We start from the raw sequence: 27,641 nt of genomic DNA, 5'->3' as shown, positions 1-27,641 counted from the left end.
CGGAATCTAATTTCAGGAAAGTGATTTTGTGCCATGTGCACAAGAAGAATGCGGAACCGGGACCAAGGCCGGTGACGAAAGCCCGGACACAACCACCGGGTGAGGTGATACATAAAAAACATTCACACCAGCACGGTCCTCTAGGCGCACTTCGTGCGGGAACAACTAGTACACGCTCACTTCCGTTCGTGCGCTACGGAACACTAGCCGATTTCCGACGAAAGTTCGCTGAAGTTGGAATAGTTACATAGCACTATACACCACCACAACCGTACACAACGGCCCGGGAAGTGAAGAAGGGACCACTCTGCACGTGAGTGTGTGTGTGTGATGTGTCGGATCTGGTGAAGGTTTTTGAGCAACACTCCACAGTCAGATGTTGTTTCCGGTTTCCTGCTTTCTCGGTAACGTTGGTCCGGCTTTTTACCTTTCCCACCTTCTTCTTCTCTCTCTTTCTCTCCCGCTTTTTCTTACTATACACGGAATACCACCTGGCATATCGAGCGCTAAGCGATTCTCGTGTAAAGCTCTTTTGTGAAACCGTTTTTGACGCACCGTTAACTACGCGGGAAAGAATGGAAAATATTTTGTAACAAGATGCAGAAGCAAGGATGAAGCCAGCGAGCAGCATTCACTATTCACCATTTTCCCTGGAACGAACGTGTAGTGGAGCGTACTACTTCCAAAAAACACCACCGGCGGATATTGTGATGCTATACAAGGCTCTTCCTCCGGAAGGTCAGCTCCAGGTGGGAAGGAAACAGGATACGAGCGGTCACGCCCGTTCTGCTGGACGACCTCGCTGCGGCTCCGAAATACTAGCCCCGAAAATGATCAAAGTTAAAAACCGCACTGTGTTCATCAAAACAGGTCAATGAACACAAGATGCACAGTGTTGCGAGACGGTGCCTAACCAGTCGTGTGGCAATCCTGCACCGTGTTGTGCAAGGTGCTTCAACTTTAGTCGAGTGCTTACGTTTGCAATTGTTGACTTCAAACTGGTGCCGTTTTCAGTGCGTTATAAGCTGCATCAGGGACGTAGGTCAGCATTTTGAAGCTACAATAGCCGAAACTGCTCAAACATTACTTCTAATTGAAGATGTGTGGTTTGCTCGATTATGCAATTTTATACACTATGAGAAAAATCATCATTTTTTGTACAATTTTCAGATGTTACAAACGACAAAGAATCATTGATTCAAAACAGGGAAATTTTGCGATATTTTATACATGACACCCATAAATTGCGTAACACTTTCAGGCTTAAGGGAAGGAAGGAACCTTTATTTTCGTTCTTTAGTAAGAATGGCTAGAGCTAGAAGTTGTGTAAATTTAATAAAAAAAATGAAATGCTCCAACAGCTGCATATTATTAACTTTTAAAAACTTTAAATCAGTTATAACAACAATAAAACCAGTTTTTTATCAAAAGAATAAAATAACAAAAAATATACACCCAAGTTATGGGTTTATGTTTTACACGTTTCATTGGAATACATGTTTAAAAGGTGTGATAAAGAAATTCCAGAAACATTTCAGTTTTACATTCCTTTTAATTTGGCGAAGGAAATAAAAAAGATTGCGTCACGTAACTTATGGATGGACCGCTTAATATAAATTCTGCTAGTTTTTTTGATCAACTTTATTCATTTGAACGAAAATTTTGCCGTTTTATACGTGTTGGTTTGTGAAGACTTTCTTCTTCTTTGTTTTTATTTTGTTTGTATAATGGTTTAAAATCAATTGAAAAACATAAAAACTTCAATTCAGAAGCAAAGATTGTTAATAGCTGTATAACTAAAGAATTAAACATTAAAATAAGGGACAATAATTTGATTAATGTTTACAAAAAAAGTTAAAATGAAGAAAATCAACTACAATCCCAATCTTAAAAATTTGTCCTAAATTTTTCCTATATTCTCCCGTTCCTTACAAAATTAAGTAACATACTTGCACTCCCAATCCTTACAAAAGTAATGTAATATTTTAATTCGACACACACATACAAAAAAGCTATTCAATTGCACAAAAGTTCAACGTTGAGCGCACTCTCAGCAAAGAAACTAATAAGCTTACATCCTTCCCGACAAAAGTACCATCTCAACCCCTGCCTCTCCCTTTGCCGACCTAAAATTCCGTCCCTACTATCAGATTGGCCGCTCTTCACTCTATTCACACGGTTGTATCTTCACCGCCTCTCATATCTATCATGCCCAAAGTCAAGAGTGCGCGGCATCATGGCATGATGCCGACCGCAACCTTGAAACATACTCCACAAACAACTACGCCCGGCACTACTACCAGCATAGACAACCGAAAACCGAGACATAAAAAAAGGAAGCCCACACACAGAGCTACACGATGCACTTCCGTCCCGATGCGTCACGTTCCTCTTATTATCCTTGAACTTCTCGGGCCACTGCCGGTAGGCGAACAGTGAGCCACGTGTGCCGCGAACGAACGCTCTCGCCCGCTCGTAGAAAATGGAATCAAATTGCTCTTCCAGCTTAGTGTTTCATCTGTCACTGTGTTGAGCTGTGGTGCACTATGCACTGGGACCACGGGATGGTTGCAACGCAAAAGAATTCCGCGACAACGCAGGCAACGATGTGTCGGTGGCGTCGGCAATGGGGTTGCGAAAGAAGTACCATTTTCCGTGTTTCTTCAGCTTGAATAAAAGAGAGGGCACGGCACAAGTAGAATATTTGTTCGCCAACCGGCCGTGACAGGTGAAGTGAGTAATAGGAGACGACGAACGACGCAGTTTCTACCAGCGAAGGAGATGCCGCGGTAGCGAAAGGTACTCGGTACGTACGTACACGGGGCCACTTTAGTGCATCAAAACAGTTTGCATGCTCGGCAAAGTCATTTGGAGACAGTGTTCCTGACCATGAGTGAGATGATTTGTTTTTGTTTCATTTGAAAATGTAGTAACAACGGGGTTTCTTTCTGTGTGTCAATCTAAGCATTGGTGTATAAGGCCAATTCCCTTGTGAAAAACTCGCATCTTCACTTTTGTTTGTAGTCGTATGGTAAGTAACAAACACAATAAACAGCAGAAAACGGATTGAAACTTACAATCCACTGTTTGAGAAGACTTATTTTCAAGCCTTGCGTTTACAACTAAATCCGCAATGTTTGTCGGGCGAACAATTCAATTGCAAGCAATCCTGTACTGCACCGGCGTGCTTGCTGGGTGGAAGTTTGAAGCACACTCAAGGCTGAAGAAAAATGCCTCACTGTCAATTTACCCTGCCTGGGCACACAAGACAGCGCAACCCATTGAGCTTCGAACATCAAACCCATAGGTCGGAATTGAACGAATGTGTTAGTCAGGGAAGGGGTTTCTCTGAGCCTCCTGTTAGAGCGTGCCGAGCCGAGTTCTACATTGTTGTTTGTTTCCTTCAATTAGTCTGGCCGCTCATACCGGAACACAGCACCAGATCTTCGCAAACCCTTAATAACTTGTTCTATTCTGCCAACTACACTTCAGTGTATCCTCCCGTATCCCCCTATCCGACGGTGAATGCACGGAACTGCACGTACCGTGGCAGCGTTCACGCAGGTAAAGCTCAGTACACGTAACGTTTAAGCAGCAAGCGCGCTGTTAGCTGCGGTCGGAAGAGGAATTGCAATTAATGTTTAACCTTATTAGAAAATCACAACCGAGCGAACATGCCTGCACGTGTGTGTGTGTGTCTATGGCTCGGATGAACACCGCAGTGCCTCATCCCGACAGCGCCCAGTTTATTATGTCGCAAACGAGCAGGACGCAATGGGTGCGAACGAACAACTTTTGATTACCTGCGCTCGATGAACGCAGCGTAAGATTTTCAACTTCACACGAGTTAATCGACGGTGCTGGTTTGTCGTCCAAGTTTTCAACCCTTTTGGATGAACACACACACGTGAGATTGATTCTGTTCGATGGAAAATTAATTTATTTCTCGTGAAGTTTCCCCCACCACCGGTCGGAGCCATCTGCATGCGGAGCGGCAAATTTGCCACAGGTGCCCGACGAACTACGACGTCCCCACGTCGACGTGTCTCTCGAGCCGGGCGACGCGACTCGAAACAAATCGTCCCATTCGCTGGAACCCCAAAACTCCCTCCTCACTGGGGCAACCGCAAAATGGGGCTTTGGCCCAACAATGCTCGCCCAACTTCACAGATTACTTCTGGGAATGGGTGAAATTTGCGCCCGGGACATTCCGGCTGCACCAAAGATGCTGCTTTGTTTTTCCCACGCCACGAAAGACACTTCGCCCCGTGGTGGCCCTTTGAAATTTTGTCCTGTCCAACAAACGTTCGCTCCGTTCGCACCACAATTGAACACGCTTTGAACGAGGGAAGCGCAAACAACACACCCTCCCAAAGGGAGAGGGAGCCCGGTTATGGGGAATTGGAATCGAAAAACAAATCGAATCCCATTGCTACACACTCACCCTTCCCGCAAAAGTACGTGCGCACGTGCATGCAGCGATCCATTTTTGCACCGCACGCGCCAAAGCGCCAAAAGCGTTCCTGCAGCGAGACTAATCTCGACGACGACGAATGTGTGTCGCGCTATCAAGGAATCGAATCAATTTCGTTTCCCATGACGGGGCTTCACAAGGAAACGTGGCGGAGCACCGTGGCACGTGACTGACAACGGTGATAAGTGATTTTATCGCGCGCGTGCACCACCACGCCGATCCATCCATTGCTGCTGCCCTCCTAAATTCGTCGCCTTCGTTCGCTCTAGAGACTGACAGAAGGACGTCAGGGACCCGTGGGTGAAAGCTTTGCGCGGGGAAACTTTGTTTATCGCAACAACAAGATGAAACGCTATCAATTTTCTTACACTTTTGCGTCGCGTTTCTTTCCGCGTTTGGCCTGTGGGGGTTGAGGAAGGCGGGCTTTACAGGGTTTACCAAGTCACTTTGCGATGTGAGCTGCACAATTCATCTCACTTGAGACGTATTTCTATTTTGACGTGCTACTTCATTTGGCCCGAAATAATTTTCTATTCCGCCGCATTCATTTTCATCCATTATATGAAGCCTTTTCACAGGGGATGTTAGCTGGAGCCGTCCGCGATGTTTACATTTTTTTCAAAAATAAATTTTTGGGCTTTTAGTGCTGATTTGTGATACAAGTATGTTGTTTAACAAAGAAGAGAAATTTATCTTTGCTCCGCTGTAGCATTCTAGCCGAAAAATGGGTTATTCATTGAGTTATTAGCAGATTTGACTGAGCAGGTTCAACTGCTAATATCTCAACGAATAATCCATTTTTCGGCTAGAATGCTACAGCGGAGCAAAGATAAATTTCTCTTCTTTGTTAAATAACATACTTGTATCACAAATCAGCACTAAAAGCCCAAAAATTTATTTTTGAAAAAATGTAAACATCGCGGACGGCTCCAGCTAACATCCCCTGTGAAAAGGCTTCATATAATGGATGAAAATGAATGCGGCGGAATAGAAAATTATATCGGGCCAAATGAAGTAGCACGTCAGAATAGAAATACGTCTCAAGTGAGATGAATTGTGCAGCTCACATCGCAAATTGACTTGGTAAACCCTGTATTCGCATGCCGGACTGCAAGCGCGATGCCTCACTGCACACAGGAGGAGGGGCTGGAAGGGATGGGAGGACATCGTGCGACGTAAGCAGTTTGAGTCTTACGATCAGTTCAGCTTTTGTGGACGGAAACGATTGAAATGAAAACTGTTGCCACGGGCGGGCTGCTTCCTTTCTTTCCTTCCCTTGTGTCCTTCCCAACTGACGGAAGGAGCTTTATTAATCTTTTCCTTCATTGCCGACAAACTGCTCGCGCTAATAAACTTCTTCAAGTGTATTGTTGTGTTGAGTTTTAGGAAATAAAACGCATAAACCATCGTTCGCACATGTTTGTCAAGGTTTTTTTTATGTATTTTGGAAATTTAAGCAAATGTTTTAAATACTATCATATTTTTATGAATGGTATTTATATGCCAAGCTTTCTAGATCATAATCAGTAACATGTTCTATTTAAAATGGGGTTTCACAGCATTTATAAAACTCAAAAATGTATATTTCTATAGTCCAAACGGTTTATTCATCAACGATTATTGCTTTGTTATTATAAATTATAAATAAATATAACAATTTATAGTATGAATAAAAAATTATTATAAATTAAGAAAAGAGGCAAAGCACAAAATGTAATTTTTTTGTTAAACTAGCCTACATAGTCTGCAAGAGCAACAAAAAATACTTTTAGTTTAAATTTAATTATATTCAAGTTTGATCCAAAAGAGCTTTAAATTTTCATTTTATTTTTTTTTTTTTATTTATCTACTTCTACAAATGTCCACCTCGAGGGCTTAACAATGTTACTTAATTACTACGGAAAGGATAAGGATGAGGAAGAATGAAGACGAGAACGGAATAGGGATAAAGGAGTATTAAAATCGAACAAATGATAGTATGAATTAAATGCAATCTGAGCTTTAAAGAATGGGTCTTTTTGAGGAATGGTCATATCGAGTTAGCCCGGTGGGAATATAGAGAGGTCGCCTATCGCGAAGATGGCGGGAAGGGGCATAAAAGACAGGAAAGCAAGAAATTGAAATGCTTCAATCTTTAGATACTAGTGATTCAGTTTCAGGTCAACTTGAAAGATTCGATGCAACGCGGAGTTGTTTTCTAGTTTTTTTTTTCGCTACAGCTATCTGTTTTCTTCACGCAAATAAATTGCCTTATTTTGTTAATTTTTTAAATTAATCTTGCTTTTTATCATTATTTCTCGGTTTTCGTCTTCCTACCTCTTCTCCATTTTCTTCTTCTTATTCTTCTTCTTCTTTTTCTTCTTCTTCTTCATCTTCTTCTTCTTCTTATTCTTCTTCTTCGTCTTCTTGTTCTTCTTCTTATTCTTCTTATTCATATTTTTCTTTTTCAAATTTTTATTCTTCTTCTTTGACACATCAACTTTTGTTGGTTAAGGCCTGCCTGTAAGTCCTACGTATGAGGACACGACCCATTCGGGGCTTGAACCCATGGCGGGCATGTTGTTAGGTCGTATGAGTTGACGACTATAACACGAGACCGGCTCAAGGTTCTATTTAACTTGTTTAAATTATGAAGCTGAACCAAAGTGTAGTAAAAAGGTTGTTAAAGTTAAATTAATTTAAAAAAGATCACTGATTGTTTAGAAATTAAAAAAACAAATAACTTATTTTGTTCCAAAAGAACAGCAAATTTCTAAAAGCAATCTCTTTCATTAGCATGGCTCATTTTGAATGCACTCAAAATATTATTTCATTTCTCACATAGCCCAACTGCATTTGAGCGCCGTCAACAACTTTATGCAATCCGCTGCATAATGATAACAATCCATTTGTGATGGCAATATGCAAACTTCTGCCCATTCCACATTCCAACAAGAAAAAAAAACTCGTTTACATCATTCGTTTGGGGGGCCCAAACAATCGCGTTCCGATTTGTAAAAGCAGCGATGTCGCTTAAAAAGAAAACAGTCATAAACATTCGCGATTGCCATTTTTATGAATCTTCTTCCATGCTGCCGTCTGCCACAGCTTTTATGCAAAAAGCGTTCCCAGCCCTTCCCCTTCCTGCTCACTTCCACCCATCAACAATCATCCCATTGGCCGGACTCTGTGGTCTGCCCGCTGGTAGTTAAGCAAATTGAAAATAACTACTTTTCCATTAACTTCCGCCCAACTTGCTTAACTGCGGCGGATGCCCCCTTAGTGACCCCGTTCCACTGGCCTTCCAACGGTGGCGAAACAGCGACAAAAGAACAATCTGCAGAATGACTCAACTTACAAATCGTGTGAAGACAATCCGAATCTTATATCGCTCGGTCTCAGGGCGTCACAGTATAATCGAGGCAGTGGCGCCAACGCCACAAGCCCCGACAGCGCTAGAAAGGAAGAAAAAAACACACCACCAAAGACGAACTCAGTGCCAGCAGACGAACGCCAAAGACATCCTACCAGCACAAATAGGCGAAATTAATCATTCAGATTGAGAAATGAGCATTGCACATCGGCCAGCGTCGGTAGGCAGCCCGTGCTGAATACGAAATGCCAATCCCGTGCCACCAATTAGGGGCCGGGGCAAAAGTTGAAAAAGCCGACCATCCATCCGCACACCGCAACGATCCACCACCACATGGCTGGTGGGGGGGGGGGGGGGGGGGTCTGACCGTTTTCATCGCGCTAAACCCGCCCTCTCCCGTTCGTGCTAGACATTATAAATATTCAAGCACTCTCTTCGTTCGCAGGAAAAATCATGTTTCTTCAAACAAAAGGCGGAATCGGTTTCGCTCCTTCCGGGAAGTGGCGTAAGGGAAGCTTTCTTCTGGGGCCGTGATGTTGTTTCCCCGTAGCAACTGCTGGAAAGGGTCACTTTGCCGTATCTTTGCCGAACATCAGAGAAACTGTCGGTCATTGTGGGTCAATCCCTGGTGTTTGGGTTTGTAATGATCCATTTTCCATAATGGAAAAGATTTTTTCTTCCTTTTAATTTAATTCAATTTGTAGATTTCAGCCTAAGGAATGCAGAAAGAAATATCAGGAAAGATGTCTTCGTATTTACAAAATTTACCTTTCTGTTAAATTTCGCATGATTTCTTTTACTCGCGCAATGTTCGCTCGGGATGCAACGATCAATAAGCGATGATGCTTTTTTAACATTTTTACAATAGTTTCTTTTATTTCTCATTGATCGTCCGGTTGGTGGCTTACTCTGAAACCGAGTAACGCGTTGGCTCCGCGTTACGTGCTTTACACTAAACTGGATTCGAACACTGATTGCAATCTTCCATATCCGGTTGAAATACTTCGATCTGCAGCGTCGTCTCGAAAAATTGATACTTTGCATGAACCGTTTCCGTGGCTTTATTCAGTACGAGCTCGGTGTTTGTCGTTGGCTCTGAAAGGAAGGAGAATTATTTTAAAAAGCGCACATAATATCAAAATGTAGACTTATTCTACATTTAACGCACATAATATCAAAATGTAGACTTATTCTAAGGTTACTAATATCAGTAACTAATATAAAAAAGCTTGGTAGCAAAATTAAATTAAAATGAATAGCCCAAATATTTAAAGCGAAGTCATTAGCTAAAAATATGATATTCTAAGTTCAATGTTAATCCAATCTTTTACGCAATAATAAGTAAATTTTTCCTAAGAAAAACTGCTTAAACTTGTGTTAAAAAAAACAGCAATAATTGACAGTAAATGCACATTGAATGCTTGGTAATCAATCAATTTCTCTTTTAATTAGCACACAAAATGCATTGATCCTAACTGGATTAAATCAAATTAAATCTCAGTTAGAAACAAATCTATTCTCTTATTAGAATTAGTATTAGACTGTTACATGAATTCAAAAAGGACATTTTGACGGTGATTTTGTGTTGAATTTTACTTGAAAACCCAACACAAATTTGAAAAATTTACATAAAAAAGAATACTGAAACAAACAACTGTTCGCTAGCGTCTTCATTTACTTGGATAAAATTCAATATGCCAATGTATTAATAAGGGAGGCGGCAGCGTAATGCCCGTTTGAAAACATTCAATAGTTTGCACTTAGAATTTTAATACCATATTCACCAAATTAAACTTTTAATTGACCTTTTAATTGAATTCAAAAATAATAAACATTTTCCAATCTCTAGCATATCCCACATATTCAAGAGTAAATATCACTTAATCACTAAACACGAGACCGTTCCAAAACACGGGGCTCCCACTAACCCTGCCTGCCCTATAAAAATGTCGACCCCTTTTTTTCGCAGAAAGCATCAACTAAGTACCATCCCCCCCAAAACAACCCTAACAAGCGAACCCACAAACACAATATCGCACTCGGCGCGGACGCGGAGTGTTGCTCGTTGCTTACCTACAGCTAAATGAGCAGCGAGCGCTATCTTGTTGATACTGAGTGCCCAAATGCGCAGATTGTGTACTCTTACGACGCCCTCAATTTGCAGAAACGTTTGCATAACTTCGGTGTAATCGAGATACTTCGGGGTGCCCTCCATAAGAACCTGTGAAAGAAAAAAGGGGGAATGAAGGGGATGTAAAAGAAGATCAGGCGCAAGAGGAAGGCTATGATAATAGCGCAACCGACATATCTCGCCAACACATGAAGCTGGGGAAGGGAGAAAGAAGGGGGTTGGTACAGATACGAGAACATTGCCACCGAGCGGGGGAAACGAACAAATAAAGTGCGTGAGTAAGTGTGAAGTGTTTTCCGGTGGGGCTGAATGGAATGAATGGGACGATGTCGGCGGTGCTGATTCCAGAAAAGTGGTTAAAGAATCCTTCGCGATTGAGCACAACGAACGGAAAAGCGCGCTTGATGGTGGTGGAAAGAGTAAAAACCTTCCCCAAGTAAACGGTACGGAGACCAGTAAAGAAACATAACTAGGGCCTAGCGGTGGAAATTGGCGCCGAGAAAAAAAACCATGGCCAACGCGCTAACGCACCATCACCGCTCGCGGTTTTGGCCGAGCCGTTCGTGTTGGGGCGTGTTGGACTTGTGTTGGTAATGGAAATAAAATCAGTAAGTAAGTGTGCAACCTTAAATCGGTTCCCGTTTTATTGAGCCTTTCTCGCACCGGCGGACCTTTCCCGATGGGCGCGGCCAGGTACTGCTGCCGAGCACACGGGATGTGTGCCCTAAGCTGAGGCAAAATTATGAAGCTCGGGCGGAAGCGAACCAAAACCAAGATGGTGGCTTAACTGTTTCAAATTGAAATACAATATTCATTAGGATGTTCTGCCTCTGCTTCAGCTGTGTGAGTGTGTAATATGAGGTTAAAGTAAAACATTGCCGAACCAGCAAAGCAGCTTTTCGACGGGAGTTTTTTTGTTTCCACCCTCCTGTTTAAGGGCCACCGTCGTTTCGGCTTCACTGTTATCTCAATTCCGAAGGCTTACTACTAGCCGATTGATAAAATCGCTCGAACCAACAACAACAACAAAAAATCCAACCAGAAAACCAGGAAACGGTACAGCCGATCGAAAAGTTACGAACAAATTAAGCGATACAAAGATGCGTGTGCGCGTGTGGTGTGGGGGTTGGATCCCAACTAGGAAGAAAATTGAATGAACCAGTAGAAAGCGAGAGCGGCTTTTCCAATCGATTTGAATCTCAACTCAATTTACTCCTGAATGCAGTCAAATCTTTTGCCCAACTCAATCATGACAAGTTGGGAGAAAATTGTATTGAATAAATTTGCTTGCGATAATGATACGATGGAATGTTTGATTAAAACGTTCCGATCGCTTTTGAAATATTTCGATCTAGCGGAAGATTTGCCTCAACCGACCGTACTACACTCCTACAAGTATGCAATGGATTTTTAAACAATTAAAGTTTAGAAATTGTGTGCTAACAAATACCGTATTACCTCAAGTTACGGACCCTTTTTAAGTGTAATATTTTCTAATTTAAAGTCAATTGCTCAAACTTCTGCATAATTCACTTTACGAAAGCAAAGGTTACAAATTTGATAAACAAATCATGAAATTCAAAATCCTCAAAATGTCGTCGTACCACTTTGGTGTTTATAGCTTACTTAAGGTCTGGAAACCCAGTGCTAGCTTCGGCTCGACATATACTAAAATTGGAACGATACAGAGAAGATTAGCATGGCCTCTGCGCAAGGTCTGGACACCCAGTTCTGAGGATCAATGTCTTCCTGGAACAACAGGACGACGGTCTTACAAACAAAACTGATAAGAATGGCTGTAGCGATGAACTGACTGACAGAACATATTTATTTACCGTGACAACAGGCACTACTAGGAGTAAGACACATTTTTAATCAATCCTAGCACATCCATGCTAATCATTCTTCTTCTTTTTCTATTTGGCGTAACGTCCTACGTGAACATGCCAGCCTATACAGGCTTTCGAGACTTAATTCATTACTACGTAGCCGGATAGTCAATCCTTGCTACGGGGGGACGGTCCATTCTGGGTTTAAACCCATGCCGGGCATGTTACAGGGTTTTCCATGAGTTCTCCTAGTTGTGGGACACTTCCTGGACTATTTCTTATGGGAAATGAACTTCATATGATGGAAATTGGACTACATGGCTCGCTTTTTGAACAGGCTCCTTGAAAATTGCTATTGGATTTGTCCAACAAGGGTGCTATAGAGTCCAATTCGCATTACATTAAGTTCATTTCAAGTAAGAAGGAGGCAACAAAGTGTCCCACAGCTATGAGAACTCCTGGAAAACCCTGTATTGAGTCGTTCGAGTTGACGACTGTAGCATGGGACCGCCCTGCAGATCATGTATAATTAAAAATCGGCATATCCAGGGCCTGTATATGAAGAAATGCCATAAAAACATGATGATTATCCAGAGTTTGAAGCTGTTCATAATTTAAATCAAAACGGTACAGTATGGAATAATTGGCGCATTACAATGAATTTAAAGATTATGCTACTGGTTGCAGAAGCAGCAGAGTGTTGTCATGCAACTCAGTTAAGAAACTATGAGGAAGTAGGATGCATTTGTTGGTACGCTTTGTCGATTGTTTAGGTCATTTGAACCATTTGCATACACTTATGACAGTGTTTATGATACAAGTCTGCAGCAAAAGTCGAAAAACTCGAGTAAAACGCCACTCCAGAATTATGTACATCTTTTCACAAGTTTTCTGAAATTTAAGAGTTTGAACATAAATTGCCTTTTTACTGGATTTAAGCACAGTGAACAAGCCATCAGTGAGAAAAGCATCTCGGTCAAACGCTACCCATTTAGCGAGCAATTGCTTGTAATATCGTAACAGCTGATGGAGACGCCCAGTGATTGGTAAAGCGGCAAACGATTAGTAAACAATGCGGCCTGTGTCCTGACCCTTTTCAGCTGTCCGTAAACCCCCCACCCCCCCCCCCCCTCCCACCCTCCTCACTTACCACAATTGCATCGCGCATGATGGCAAGCGTCGTCCCGAGCACCAGCACCGAAAACAGAAACGTGCAGATCGGATCGATGATGTTCCACTCGGGCTTGAAGTAAATCACCAGCGCTGCTATAAACACACCCAGGCTCTGCACAAAATCGCTCAGCACATGCACGAACGCAGCGCGCACGTTGATGTTTTGCTCCTCGTGGTGTCCGCCACCGCCCCCGTGACTGTGGCCGTGATGATGCAGCGTGGCGCCCATGCTGGCAAAAAGGCGAGAAGAAAATAAAGGCATCATTAAAGTGCTGTGCATATGTGTGTGTGTGTGTGTGTGTGTGTGTTTGTGAAATCCCACACGCTACGAATGGGGTTTTGCATCAGCGGAAACTCAATCCATCTGTTGGTATGGGCTGCACCAACAAAGGGAATTGCTGGTGTTGCAGGTAAACCTCTTTATGCGCTTTGGAGGCGCTAGGGATGGGAAAATCTCACGTGGATTAAACTACAGAAATATGGTTAGTTGTGAATAGAAAGGGGTAAAATAGGTATCTTATAAGTAGAAATTGCAATCGTCACTATCGCAATGCTGTGTCCGTTTAACCCCCTCAACAGATTATGGCACATGGTAGCGAACGGAGAAGCCCCAGGCCCACAGTGAGTACTGCACGGAAGAAGACAGCATACTACTCTGCTCGCTCACAGGAAACCGCGCGATGGAAACCTTTGCACTTTTGTCCCGCAAAAGCAATCAATAAACTTACCTTCTGTGCAAGCGCAGAAATTCCTTCAGCTCGAAATGACTCGTTTTCCTGCGTCCGGAGCCGGATCAGCACCGTGAGTCGTGGGCACCTATTTCTATTCCGGCGGGGTTTTCAATCGCCCCAATTCAATTATCCGCCACGAACCGCCATGGGTGACCGTTGCCAACGAATTAATGGGCTACTGCTGTACCTTTTGAAAGCGGCTTAACTGGCTTGGAAGAAACCACTCCGGAGCCGGAGCCGGTAAGAGCAGCCCGACGTCCCGGTGCAAAATCATTCAGCGGAAATCGGTGTAAAAACTCACCGTACCAATAAATTCCTCCACGGTACATGGTAGAGTTTAAATCTAACCATTGCACCAACGCGCGTCGAAGGACGAATGACGGTGACCCACACATTCACACAAAACCTCGGGAGGTTACGGTGGAACTACTATCGCATCTAGCGTGCCTTGCAAGAAAACCCTACTTGCAGTGCTTCCCGTGATCGTACGCCTCTCGCAAGGGCGAAGAAAGAACGCCACTGCGCTGGATTAAGATGGAGGATAATACCGCCCATTAATTCTACGAATGAAGGATTATCTGCCACAATCAAATGACACTGACGCAACACGGGATTACGCCGGGTCTTGTACATCCGCGCGTACTGCGCTGGAGCACTTGTTCAGACAGCCAGCCCTACAATGCAGTGCACGGGCGGTGTGTACCATCGTGCCGGAAGGCACTGCATTGTCCCCGCCCGCCGGTCAACACTACACGGGCAAATGATTACAAGTTAGTTAGTGCTAGTGAGTACCACAAAAAAAAATAACACCAACCGAACAACCGCAGAGCGCGACGATGTTGTACCCAGTATCTGTTTCTGATACCGCAAATGATTTAATGTGATTAGCACTTGCGAACCAGATACAAAAGGGCATTGATATACGATACCCATTTTGAGGGGGGGGATGGGATGGAGTGGATTGGATAAGGAGGGGGAGGGTTTGGATGGATTATCGATCGTATCGTGGATCTATTTTTTCACGTATTCAAGTACTTTTGAGAGAAAAAAGGATACATTAGCTGAACAATTGTAGTTTTGCTCAAGCACACTTTAGTAGACAATAATCGATATTTGTACTTTTTTTATAGCACATGAAGAGTTCCAATCATGGTTTTATTACGATAACGTTAATTTGCTATGTACTTCAAAAATGACCACAGAAGCATTCATTTGATTAGTTGATTTAAGTTTCATCAATAAAAACAACCCCTTCATTGCGTTTTACCGACATTTTCGTTCGATGCTTCATTTTAAACATTGCAATACACGGTTGAAATCTGACGACATTAAATAAAATACAATTTTAAAATGTCTTCCCAATGAGTTTGTGTTAGTAACTGATTTAATTACTGGACTAGAAGTATTTACGAAACAGTCAAAAAACACTCAAAATTCCACATGACTCGAGATACAAATGAAAACAGTGTTTAGAGCATGCATCAATGCCATAAAGCTTAAAATATATAAAACATATTAAAATTAATGGGGCTAAATTTGCTTATAGTTTTCGATTTGAACAGGTTTTCCCATGAGTTACCAATAAATAAACAACATTGATCCCCGGTTAAATCTGTCTACAACATTGTAAACTGACTCGGCAAACAATGTAACTCAACTTTCACGCTGCCTTAAAGCATTCCTAACGATGAATATCCCAATCTTTAGATTGGCTGAATTCCCAACACGTGACAAATGCATTAAAATAATTAACTTAGCCTATCATTTTCATACAAATACAAAATTTCGATGCCCTACCACCGCAGCTCTGCTCACATTCCAAAATATGACTAAAAATAATAACAAATGATGTTTTTTTTTTTCACTCACATTATATTCACCAATATTCCCAATCCAGACGTGACCAGCATCACTTCACCATTGAGCTCAAAATCTTTGTTGATCGTTCGCAGCACTGCCAGATAGAACAGAATGGCCGTCACGACCCAAATCATCAGCACGGACAGTAAAGCACCGATTACTTCCGCACGGTACCAACCGAAGGAAAATCTGTAAAGGTAAAGGTAATGGAATGTTGGACAGCTATAGCATGTACATTTTTTTTTGTTTTGCTATTCTAATGCTTTTGCACACTGTCCAGACTGTTTTGGCATGGAAAGACACTTTAAGGGGGACGTTGTGAAGTTGTCATCGTTCTGAAATTTGTCCGCCGCGACTCTGGGGATGATTCTCTAGCGATGGATATAATTCACCTTGAATTCCAGTAAGAATTTATCCCTGCATGATGTTTTGCAGGTTGCATACAGTGTGGCGCACAAGCGGTTGCCTACCTTTATACGCGTAATGAAATAATCTACAGAAATGATAATTTTTACACTAACAAAACAACCTTAGCTCTCTTCTTCTTTTTCTACTTATTTGGCTCAATATCCTCAGACAATACAAGCATGCCTATTTTGTTGCTAGGTTTGGTGATCAGTGAGTTGTTGGTATGCCCGCAGCAAGATAGACAGACGGGTCTTGAACTACTAACCCGACGTGATGTTGTAAAAAAGGTTCCACAAAGGTCCGAAGCAACAGTATGAGAACCGCCAAAAACCCCTGTAACATTGAGATGAAAATTTGCCAAAAATGAAACATAGTTTTCAATTGCTTAAAAAACAACAACTATGCATAATCAAAGCCAAAGCTTCGCTGCAACTTTAACGCTTAAGTAACTGTGGTGCATCATAAACTGTGCCAAAGTATTTAACTTCACCGGAAAGCGTACTTCAATTTTAAAGTTTTCCTCGATATAGACAATAAACTTTGCCCGAGCAGCCCGAGCAGCTTTGCTTCATCTTGCCGAGCCGAAGATTAAATGCATCTCCGCTAGCCAACCTGCGCCTTTGATGCGAGGCATAATGTAAAACTTCTTCATTCACCGGAAGCGTGTAAGTACTGCGCCGCAAATAACGGGCGCGCTAACAGCACGCCCGTGAAACGCAACGGTCGACTCGATCCCCATTACACCCTTTACAAAAGGGCCAACGAGCGAGGAGGGCTACTTCACCCTAATTATATTACAACGAGTTGCGAGGTCACTATGGCAACAAAATCAGCCAGGCAAAAAATCTATCACTTGCCCAAGATCGCACGGGGCGCAGTCCGCACAGGGCGTTGAGTACAAACCATCCGTTGGATAATGTTCAACCTATTTACTTTGATCCGGAGCAGCACTGGCCACCAACAGGGTGGAACCAGCACAAGAAGCTGGTATGCTGTGAAGGGATGGTTATTAAAAGTTTTTGCTCAACCCCGCCGACAATCTTTGCCCGTGCCGGAGACGGCGAAGCACCCGGACGCTGTTACGTTGTCTGGTTTGAGATACAAGAGCCACTTCGGGGCTTTTGCCCGGCCACGCAACGCTTTCTCCCATAGTTTTGCTTTCAATGGACATTCCACGCCCGTGTACCTACCGTTTCGTCGACGGTCTTGCCGCTATCCACAGGGCAAACAGGGATATCATAAAGCTGGCCAGGTCCGCCATGAGATGGGCTGCATCTGTCGCGATAGCGAGACTGTTCGAGTAAATACCACCTGGAAATGGAAGTGCAGCAGCAAACAGAAACTGAATGAGATGCGGTAGCGAAGGGAAACGAAGTACGTTCGCCAGATTGCTGTTAATCAGGGCTGCGACGAACTGCATTCGGAACCTTCTTTACGTCGTTCTGTGGCAAACAATTCCGCCGTTTGCCGAACTGGGTTTCTGCAATTCTGCGTCCAACAAGTGGAAACAATAAAGCATTCCCGTCCAGCGTGCTGCCGTGCTCCATGGTCAGGTCCATCGATGGACCTTTTACTTGACCCGTACCCGGGGCCGCATTGGAACCCTGTTGCATACGTTTGCTCGACGCAAAACGGTCGTGCGCTCTTACTTGCAGCTTGCAGACCAAGCGCACACTAGGGAAGCGTGCGGAAAGCTTGAATGTGGGTGCTCAAACGTTTGCCCGGTATCCTACCTATTATCTCGGCAATCATAAAAATGATGCAAAGCATGCTCGCTAACATGAGCTTCTTCCGTGCTATCTTATCGATCCCTTCCGCCCGTGGTTTGTGACAGTGCGCTGAAACGAGGAAGAGAAACGACGGAGTCAGATAAGGTCGGGTTGTGCAATGAGGGGGGTTGGGTGAACAATTAGACGCCGGTAGTACGTGCATGCGTGTGTTTGACACGGTGAATTACCAAGGATTATAAATCAAAGCTAAGCTACTCAAGTATGCATATCGTCCGCGATTAGCAGCGGTACTGCGTTGTGTTATGTAAAGCTTCAAAGTCGCTAGTAGTGGGGAAGTATTACTTAACGCCTAAGCTGCGCTAATGTACAGAAGTTGTTTCTTTCTTCAGTCACAACACATTCGTACCTGTCTCGGATAATCGGGATATTGTTTGCATTTCGAAACAAAGCTACTTAACACTATATTAGAATACTAATTTCTACTATTATACAATAAGACTATGTAGTAAATATAATGCTTCCACCATTATTCACCAATTTATAATCATACTGCGAATAAACGCAATTTGCTACTAAAACTTAATATCAAACAATTCACCATTAGTATAATATATTAAGTTTGAAAACATCGGACTTAATATACACAGACACAAGATATCTGCATAACCTTTTTTCTAACTACTTCACAATTGATGCAGATGTTTGCCACTGTCAAATTAAGCCACCTGTCGGTTAACTTGCTCCCGAATAATCGATGGATAATCGTATATAGCGAATATTTCAGCTAGTATATCTTGCACATACGACCATTGTTTTGAAGCTTTTGGAGAGTTTAAATGTACAGTGGAACGCCATTTGAAGAATTTTAAGATGATTTAGGAAAAAAATTAATTTGTCGTAAATTTAGTTGTTTATTGTCATTATATTTTGGTCTGACAACCATCCTTTTTTACCTCGACCTCAAGGACCGTAAAGATATCAGGTCAAGTTATAAGCCCGTTTTGACAGCTAGGTGGAAGAAGAATCGACGAAGAAAACTGACAGTTAGTTTTCCGCGTTTGGCGAACGTTTTAAGTTCCCCAAGGAAAATTTTCATTAGAAATCACGGACTGTGTTCTAATAAACTAAAATATTCATCCAAATTGATCTCCACCAAATATTGACCATGCAAAACGTAAAAAATCCATCAATACATATACAAGCGGAAAACCATCTGTCAAAATCGGAGCCCAGGGGGGGGATCGCCAAAAGCGCTATAACTACACCTCATTATACATTCCACCTTGCTCGACCTCTTTAAATCATGTTATATTCGTATTAACTTTTTTATAAACAACGTTCATGTGTTCTTTTTCCAAGTTTTGAATTCTTCCTTCGCTAAATCCAGTATCCTGAGAAACTATGTTAGTGTTAAGAGCAGTGCTGCCAAATGTCACTATCAAAGTCATAAAAAAATCGGACTGAAACAAAATCCATATCAGCGTCACGTACTCAATTGTGATAAACAGAGGTGATACTCAGAACGGTTGGTGTGACCAATACATGCTCATGACATGTTTGCAAACATCGCTTGGTCAGTCACTATATCACGACTTTTTTTTGCTGTGATCAATTTTGCAAAATGTCACTGACATAGTCATGACAAATTCTGGAAGAAACAAAATCATCTCAGCGTCACGAGCTCTACTGCGAAGATCAGAGGCGAGCCTCAAACAGTTGGTGTGACATTGTGTGCAACCAACTCTTGATCAGTCACTTAGTCGCGACATTTTCAGTCGGTGATCATCGCGATGGTCACGGGAGATATGCGGTGCGTGCGAGTGGTTCTAAGAAACATAACCATGTTTTCTCGTTCTGTTTGACCCGACAGATAATCAAAACAGATAGAAGGAGAAAGCATGCTCATTTTCTTGCTAGAGCCCACGAGCCAAGTATATTCCAAGAATGTTGCGATTATCGCCGACAACAATGCCGTGACCAAGTGAGTGACCAAGAGTTGGGTGCTAATCAAAATGTCACCAAGCATGTGATTAATTCTCCAACTGTTTGAGTATAGTCACTGATCATCTCAGTTGTGTACGTGATCTGATTTGAGCTTCGTTTCAGTCATGAGTGTTGGTGACTGAAACAGTGGCATTTGGCAACACTGTTCACAGCCAGAAAAAATCATGATTATGCTAAACTAAATGTCACCAAGCATGTGATTAATTCTCCAACTGTTTGAGTATAGTCACTGATCATCTCAGTTGTGTACGTGATCTGATTTGAGCTTCGTTTCAGTCATGAGTGTTGGTGACTGAAACAGTGGCATTTGGCAGCACTGTTCACAGCCAGAAAAAAATCATGATTATGCTTGCGCCGGCATTAAGCTAAGCTTGTCAGTCAGAGTATCGCGTTGGACTCAAGAATTCACATGTCGTGTTCAGCATGTCATGACGCACTTTTATTGACTATCAGCAATGAGCATCAAGCTACCACGGTGTTCATTGTTTTCGTTGGTGAAAATCTTGTGATACTCATGATATTTTGCAGCACTGGTTAAGAGTGTCCGTTTATACTGAGAGAATGCAACGATCCGTCATAAACAGGAGAAACTATTGTTTGACGCGTTTCTACTACTACAATACTAAATTTTGTTTTGGTTGTACGTTTTTTGTCGTGTTTTTAAACAAATGGCAAGAATTAAAAACGCGAACATCAACTATTTTATGTGCAACATCTTTAATGTTTCTTCTATAAACTGGCCCAACATTATACGAGGTAAGCAAAATATGGTTTTAACGGTGTAATTTTCTAAGCGTTGTTAAAAGATGTCTTTTACCAAAACATTTTACAACAAGAAGTTATTATATTTTGGTAGACAAAAACACAAAACTAAATTAAAAAGCACAATAAAAAATACCCAAGTTTACAAAAAAACCTACAAAATGAACAGAAAAAATATGACCATGAGAGTCACAAAACATCAACAGACAATTGAGTTCATAATAATGATTAAAATAACCATGAGAAAATCCTATTTTTGTTTGTATTGCTCAATCACTTCGGCAATTAAAACTAAACACAATTACACATCCACACACACACACACACATCCCTCAAACTACCCAAGCAAATGGTGAAAATTTTAATTCCTCTCCCTCCCCAGGCACCATTGCAATGCTAGTGATGGCTGGATACTTCCACACTTCACGCAAAAAAAAGAAGAAAAAAATAGCTTCCAAACGGAAACAAAACAAAAAAAAACGCGCATTCTTTCACACACAAAAGCGCACATTTAACCGCAATCCAAAACTTCAATCACAAAGTCTCGATCGATCTGGCTCTCTCGCTCCCTCTACTGCCACTTGCTATTGCTCCCTGTTGTTGCCCTTACGCCAATATGCTGCCGAAGCTTGCGCCACCGTACTGCGCGCTACGTAGCCGTGTTGCTGCCGTGATTTTCTCCACTCTGCTTTGCCCTCAACTTTTGCTTCACGTCACGCTCTGTGATGGAAAATACTTTTCCGATCGTCTTACGGTTGCGATTTTCCAAGCTGATTCCTTTTTATTTCCTATCGCGCAATTTTTTTTTCTCTCTCCCTCCTGTGAATTTCACTTGCCCATTTCATTTTGTATTTTCTTTTTTCTTTTTCTTTTGCTTCCCCAAATACGAAATCTCTTCTCAAGGCAAATAACCGTTTTTGTACCCCAGGGCATTTGCCATCAGTGAGCTTGAAGCAATCGCACCGTTGTCGTTGTCGTCCTCGTCGTCGTCGTCGTCACCGTCTTTGTCGTCTATCGCAACCCGTCAGTCTTGGTTAGCCGGAAAAGGATTTGACGAGCGGTAAGCAACGATTTTCGAATAGCTCGTTTGGTTTTTCGATAGGGAAAGAAAGGACGCACACACACAAAAAAAATACCGGTTCGTCTACAAAATTGCATACTGTCTATCACACCGTGGCACTGTGTGGAACTTTTGCTCTGTTGCAGTTTTGAATGCGAAATGGCGCAACACACATACACACAAAAAAAAACCCTGGATTCGAATCCGTGAAGATAACCAGAAGCAAATTAACACCATTGTTGTCGAGTCGGCAAAGTTTAGTTGCGGAAAGTGTTTTGCGCTCCGCATTTTGTTCTGCCGTTTGCTGCTGTTGCTGTTGCTGCTGCTGCGGCACACTTGGCTCAATAAGACTGGCTCCTTTAAATGTGCTTAAAATCGATCCATTTGTGGCAAGTAGTGGTGTGGATTCAGAGGAATCTTCCTCATCCTTCTGTGGATCAGAGCTGTATTTGTATCCAATCTGTGCTAAAACCGAACCGCTCCAACCAACCTCTTTACAACCGCAACAAAACTTCAATTTACACAACTCCTATCATAGCTCGGCATTAAGTCTTTTGTAACTATTGCTTGTTTGAGAGGCTGCTTGCAATCCTTTGCCAGAGCCACTCACACACTCTAGTGTGTAACCGTTGAAAAGATTATGTATGGATTATATGCTTACCGAAACCAAACGGCTCAACCATCGGCTCGGAAGCCATGAAGTGAGTGGCCAAAGCACAGCGCCTACAAATGAGGCATCATTGGGCAAGTCAGCGTGAAAGATTAACCATAGCTTAGCCCAGCCTCCGGGTACTAATAAACCACTCATGCATCGTAAAACCGGCCCCAGCCCGGCAGATGGACGGATCGGATGCCAGCCGAACCGTGCATATTGTGAGGAAGCCAGAGCACAAGCACTGTCCGTCAAGTGGACGCTTGACTAAATCGAGACAAACACAGCCCCAAGAAGTGGCCTGAGACTGACAAACAATGTGCTGGTAAATATTTGCAACCGGCGTCCGGCAGGCTGGCTACCGCATAAAGACTCTGTGGAGCTGTGCTTCAGCTGAAGTAAAATCTATTTTTCCCATTAATCGAAATCCTAACCTCATAAGGATGCTATCTTGTACAGTGAATATGTCTGTGTGTGTGTGTGTATGTGTGTGGCTAGTATGTTCCGTTAGGCCTGTGGCCGTACAGAAAGCGATGGAAAATAATAATAAAGCAATGTCAAACGCAACGACAAGGGCATGCTGCACCTGTTTGCTCCATCGCTCCATGTCCATCAACCCAGCGACATCTTCATCGGCCATGTTATTCGCTCAAACAATAACTGTCCACTCAATAGCTTAGCGGAAGGTACAGTACACGTCTTTCATTCACACTTTGGGGCAAGCATTTCCACTCCGAAGAGCAGCAAAACAATGCAAAACGAACGAAAGAATGAAAGAAGTCAACAAAACAATGGAAGTCCAAAGCCCCAGGACCACCCCAGGAACGATTTCTTCGAAGGCAAATACACCGACAAAGCCGGCCATTATGGCACAGGGCGATGAAAATTCAATTACCGAGCGTTTAAGAATGAAATACATTTAGACGCATTGCTGCCAACATTCCATCCACAACGGTAGATGTGAAAGGTCACCGCTTGGCAGGGTGTGTGTCATGTACCTTTTGCGAGAAAGCTTCATCGTTCAGAAGGTTTTTTTAGATTCTCGTTCTTTTGTGGTGTATTTGAAAAAAAAACAGCGACAGCTAGCAAAAACAACCACTTCTTCTGCTTTGTAGCTTTACACAAAGCGGTGCGTTGAGCTGTTCTAGAAATTTCTAAGAGGCGAAAAGGACAGGAAACAAAGAAACATTCACATAGAAACGCGAGTACCAAAGTTATCTTGAAAAATTTTGCCTTTTTTGGTTCTAACATTCTCCACTCTCTTACATTTACCATTTACACTATCACGAACGAAACAATCGCGACTAACATAAATATGGAGACAAAAAGTTTCAAAAACAAAACACACAAACACACATAAACGCATCAAAAGCTCCCCGAAAAAGGTAAAGCTAACGGTCAACGCTTACAGTCAATCTTGCGGATGCTGAGCTCGCTCGGCAGCTCGCAGCATGAGTTGGCCAGCTGGCCGTGCACGCAGTAGATGATGGACCGCTGCTGGGGTAGTAGTGGCTGCTGCTCCGACGTGCCGGCCGGTTGCGAGGCCGCGGGCGCGAACGGTTGCTGCGAGCTGGCAGACGTCCCATAGTTTTTCCGGTATTCGCTGCGAAAGAAAAAGAAGAAGAAACGCACACCAGAAGTTAGTTATGACGGTGGCACAACAATGGCGCCGAGGCTTAGCACCGCTGCTGCTGCGGCGTAGCATCTAGCGAATTAAAATCAAACAAAAAGATTCACTTCCTTCCTGCGTCCGGGTGCAGGAAAACGAGCCCCCCCCCCTTCCCTCTACTTGTTTCTCATTCCTGATCGACTGCTGCTGCCGTTGCAATAACGAGCGCGGCACAAACTGGCCAAGACGGGAAGTCAAACATGGCCATGGTTATAAATTGAAAATGAAGCTGGTTGGCCTTAGTTACGCCGTTGTTTAAGACGCTCACTTTACACTTCGAGGGATACGAAAAGAAAGAAAGAAAAAAAGGCGAAACGAAACGGCGAATACGTGCGTGCGTAAATGGCAAAAGGGAACAACTACTCTGAAGCGGGGAGCATCAGCAGGCATGGGCCCAGGATAGGAAAAGGTTGAGCTTTACACAAAAACAGTAAGGACTGCACTGCAACAAAGGAACGAAAACGGTGCAATCAGAGTGCAAATATGCTACAGCAGCGCGAGCCAAATAGATATGAATCTGCATCTTTCTTAGGTGAATGGAGGGCAAGATGCCATTTTTTATCTTTTCAGATGCTTTTCAATCAATATGGCTATGCCATATTCAAAATGGTATTTTTAATACATACCGCGCAGCCGAAGAAGAATGCGACGTGTTGAAAATCATATCGACGAATTGGAAATGCATCGTATTTCATTATGACAAAGTTGATAAATTGGAAATTGAACTAGATAAATCCGTAGGTTTAAGTTGAATATGTTTAAAGCATGTGGAGCTTATATTGCTTCCTTCTAATGTTAAAATGGTAACATCTAGAAAGTTAGGTCTTAGATATTAGATGTAAAAATAAGTTCTTAGCGTTTTAATCGAACTGGGAACCTTTTTTGTCATAAATTGCATATTCATTTTAGATAACGTATCAAAACTGAATATTATTAAGGCACTACCGGAGTATCAATCAATTTGTTGACATAATCTTAAATACATAAACTTAAAGAACTACTGGTCTACGAAGTCATGATCCATCGTCCAGAACATACAGTGATCTGAAAGAGCAACCGTAATCTAGCCTGTACTGCAGATGCGGTTAACACTTTAAACGTCGCGTTATATGAATTCGTATGAGGGCTTTGCTCGCCGCTCAGCTTTGTATCTGACGCTCAGTGATTCTCTTGAGAACCCCTTATCGCAATGAAACAAAAGAGTGATAACAATCGAACGAGAAATGTTCACTCTCATCGCTCTTTTGCTATGGGCTACGTGCCCACTCGAAAAACTGTAACGTCCGGCCGGCGGTCAAATGATTTGTTGTGTTTCACTGTGCTTTATTTCACGTACTGTCGGGGAATCATCCCGAAATGAGGATCGAGCCCTTTTTATACTAATTTTAACAATAGAGTGGAAGTGTGAGTGCGGACTGTTTCTTGCTAACTTATACTAATATAGTTTCATATCGTACTAGTAGTAGTTAAATATATAACATGATTAAACATCCTGCTAGCTCCCGAACTAGTTGCGTAACGATAAGTAATCACTTTCTCGTAGGAATCAAAAATATCTTAAACGCTGAGTTTCGCTTTGGATGGAAACTTTATTTGATCGCAATTTTTGTAAACCTTTAGAAATTTGTTCACTTCTCTCGTTCGCTCTCGTGATTCTACTTATTTAAATCGTGATGCCGAGGAACCCAATTCCAGATCGGAGGTCATTCGCCTCCCTTGTACCCGAACCCGTTACAGTGCCCTCTGTAGGTGAGATTATGGAATCTTTCGCGATCGCAAGTGCTGAATGTTCTATTCCGATTGTTTACGACTCGCAGCAACACATCCTATGTCAGCATTTCTTAGTACTTGTTTAAATGTGTCATTTCATCATTTGCTGACTAGTATCGGCTTTTCAATTTCAGTTCATATGGAACAGAAATTTTCCGTGTTACTTGATCATTCCCAATGACTTGATCGCTGGAAATGTCTTGCTGAGATACTTCAAGTGTCTACTTTATCTAGCAACGCCGCTCAATTTTCGACACAAACACATTTTTCGTTGTCAAATGTGTCCATGTTTGGCTGTCAAATGTTTCCTATTTTGAATCTGATGTAATCAAATGTCTGATAATGGAAATGAAGTCTACAGAAGTCCCTTACAAATAAGAGTGTTGCCCGATGAAGCAAATATACAATACACAAGTGGCGACATCTACAGTCAAAACGCAGAAAAACTTTTAAGTAATTCTAAGTTTTTTAAACTAAGTATTTGACTATAGAAATAATAAATAGTTAACAACTCATAACAAGCAGACATTATTCTTACATTACATAGACATTATTAAAAATAGTCTGTTTGAAGCTATCGCAGCTGTAGACAGTAAATCTATTTAAAGAAGAAGAAATGTATTCTACAATATCTGTTAATGTCACTGTGACAAGAATTACACCAGAGTTAGTGTAATTCTTGTTTAACTAATAATTGTATACAGATTTTTCTCTCTTCTATTCGGGGACCATTTGACTCCCTTTTCCCCGTTATTGAGACTGCATAAAATGGTTGCCAATATACATTACACTGTTTCATCACCGTTTTCCTGCACACTCCGTAATCTCGTTGCTGCATCAGAAGTAAATATTAAAAGTGTTTGTTTCCTCTTATTTTTATTTATCAGCCCTGTTTTTTTTTACTCCTAAAAGCAACTTTCATAAAAGCTTCAATAATTTCAACCTCCACTGCCAACGCAACGGTAGGAATTTTCTGTCCTGAAAACCTTACAAAACAACTTTACCACGACGGTTGCCAAAAAATGGATTAGAAAACCCGAGAGTTTTCCGGGAAAAATGGAAACTATTTCACTCGCAAAACGGCCCGCTACAGGCTCGATCGTAAATTTGGCCACAGCATTTTTTGTGAGTGTGTATGTGTTGCTGTTGTTGCTAGATACACCAAACCTACAAACGAAACCTGGCAACCTGGGTTCTTTTGATCCTGACTTCATCTTCTCTCTCCTCCTCCTGGAACGCCCCCCCGGAATGGAGGTTCTATTCGATTCCCCAGTCCATGGTTAGAGTCGCCTATCTTTTTTTCCTTTTTTACAGCTCGCACCAATGGATTTGAGTGCTGCTGGGTTGGGAAATTATGTTGTTCCCGTTGGTATGCATGCATGCTTGCGTTTGGCTTCCACTTGAACGGGCGAATGAAGCACACACCTCATCCTGCTGCACACGGACCCGGATCCCTCCCTCATCCGCAGGTTTGGCTCGGAAATGTAATGAATGCAGTTCGGCATACATTCGACAAACGATCCTCGAACCCATTCCGGGTGGTCGGATGGACAGTAATTTACTGCAGTGGCCATAAGTTTTCGCCAGCGTTTGGTGGCCGGCCTGACAACTGGGACCGACCCCGGGCAGCCGAAAAAATCCACTGCACTGGAGAGGAATTGTATCCCTCCTCCTCCTCTTTATTCTCCTCCTACTCTTCCCCTGCCTCAGAATGCACGATCGAGACGTTTCTTTTTAATGAAATGACTTTGGCAGCGGATCTGCACAAACGGCCACAGCTGTGGTAATAAATGAATGAATGTAAAAATGGTGCCACTGCTAATGGTATTCCGTGCATTGCCGCGCACCGGGGCCACCACTGTGGCACCACACAGACACACATACACACACAGATAGACATTTTTATTTTCTACTTCTGATTATTCCATCCACCGATGCTGATGACAACGGACATTTCCAGTTTTAATTTCGTTCGTTCGTTCGTTCGCTTGCCCGTTCGCTGCACTGCATTTTCACTGCGCCCACACTCTGCATGA

General features: G+C 42.5%; 1 protein-coding gene and 1 non-coding gene across 3 annotated transcripts in view; one reads left to right on the top strand and one right to left on the bottom strand.

Annotated features, from left to right (window-relative positions):
• Positions 1-8,672: 8,672 nt before the first annotated feature.
• The window catches only part of LOC1279965 (proton-coupled zinc antiporter SLC30A2), a 36,922-nt gene continuing 17,953 nt past the window's right edge, over positions 8,673-27,641 (bottom strand). For both annotated transcript variants that reach the window (XM_061658041.1, XM_061658042.1), the window contains exons 3-9: positions 23,576-23,769; positions 17,692-17,796; positions 17,149-17,269; positions 15,560-15,739; positions 12,937-13,189; positions 9,900-10,047; positions 8,673-8,921 (exon numbers count right to left, since the gene is read on the bottom strand). In XM_061658041.1, coding sequence (XP_061514025.1) covers positions 8,779-8,921; positions 9,900-10,047; positions 12,937-13,189; positions 15,560-15,739; positions 17,149-17,269; positions 17,692-17,796; positions 23,576-23,769 — 1,144 coding nt within the window. In that variant the 3' untranslated portion in view covers positions 8,673-8,778. The remainder of the gene's footprint in view (positions 8,922-9,899; positions 10,048-12,936; positions 13,190-15,559; positions 15,740-17,148; positions 17,270-17,691; positions 17,797-23,575; positions 23,770-27,641) is intronic.
• On the top strand, positions 11,604-11,708 carry LOC11176146 (U6 spliceosomal RNA). The gene has a single exon (XR_003025270.2). It is a non-coding gene; the product is annotated as a U6 spliceosomal RNA (small nuclear RNA).

This window comes from Anopheles gambiae, chromosome 3 (genome assembly GCF_943734735.2).
Source record: "Anopheles gambiae chromosome 3, idAnoGambNW_F1_1, whole genome shotgun sequence".
NCBI classification, from domain to species: domain Eukaryota; kingdom Metazoa; phylum Arthropoda; class Insecta; order Diptera; family Culicidae; genus Anopheles; species Anopheles gambiae.
The sequence above is the reverse complement of the archived record's forward strand: the minus strand, read 5'-3'. Positions and strand labels throughout refer to the sequence as shown.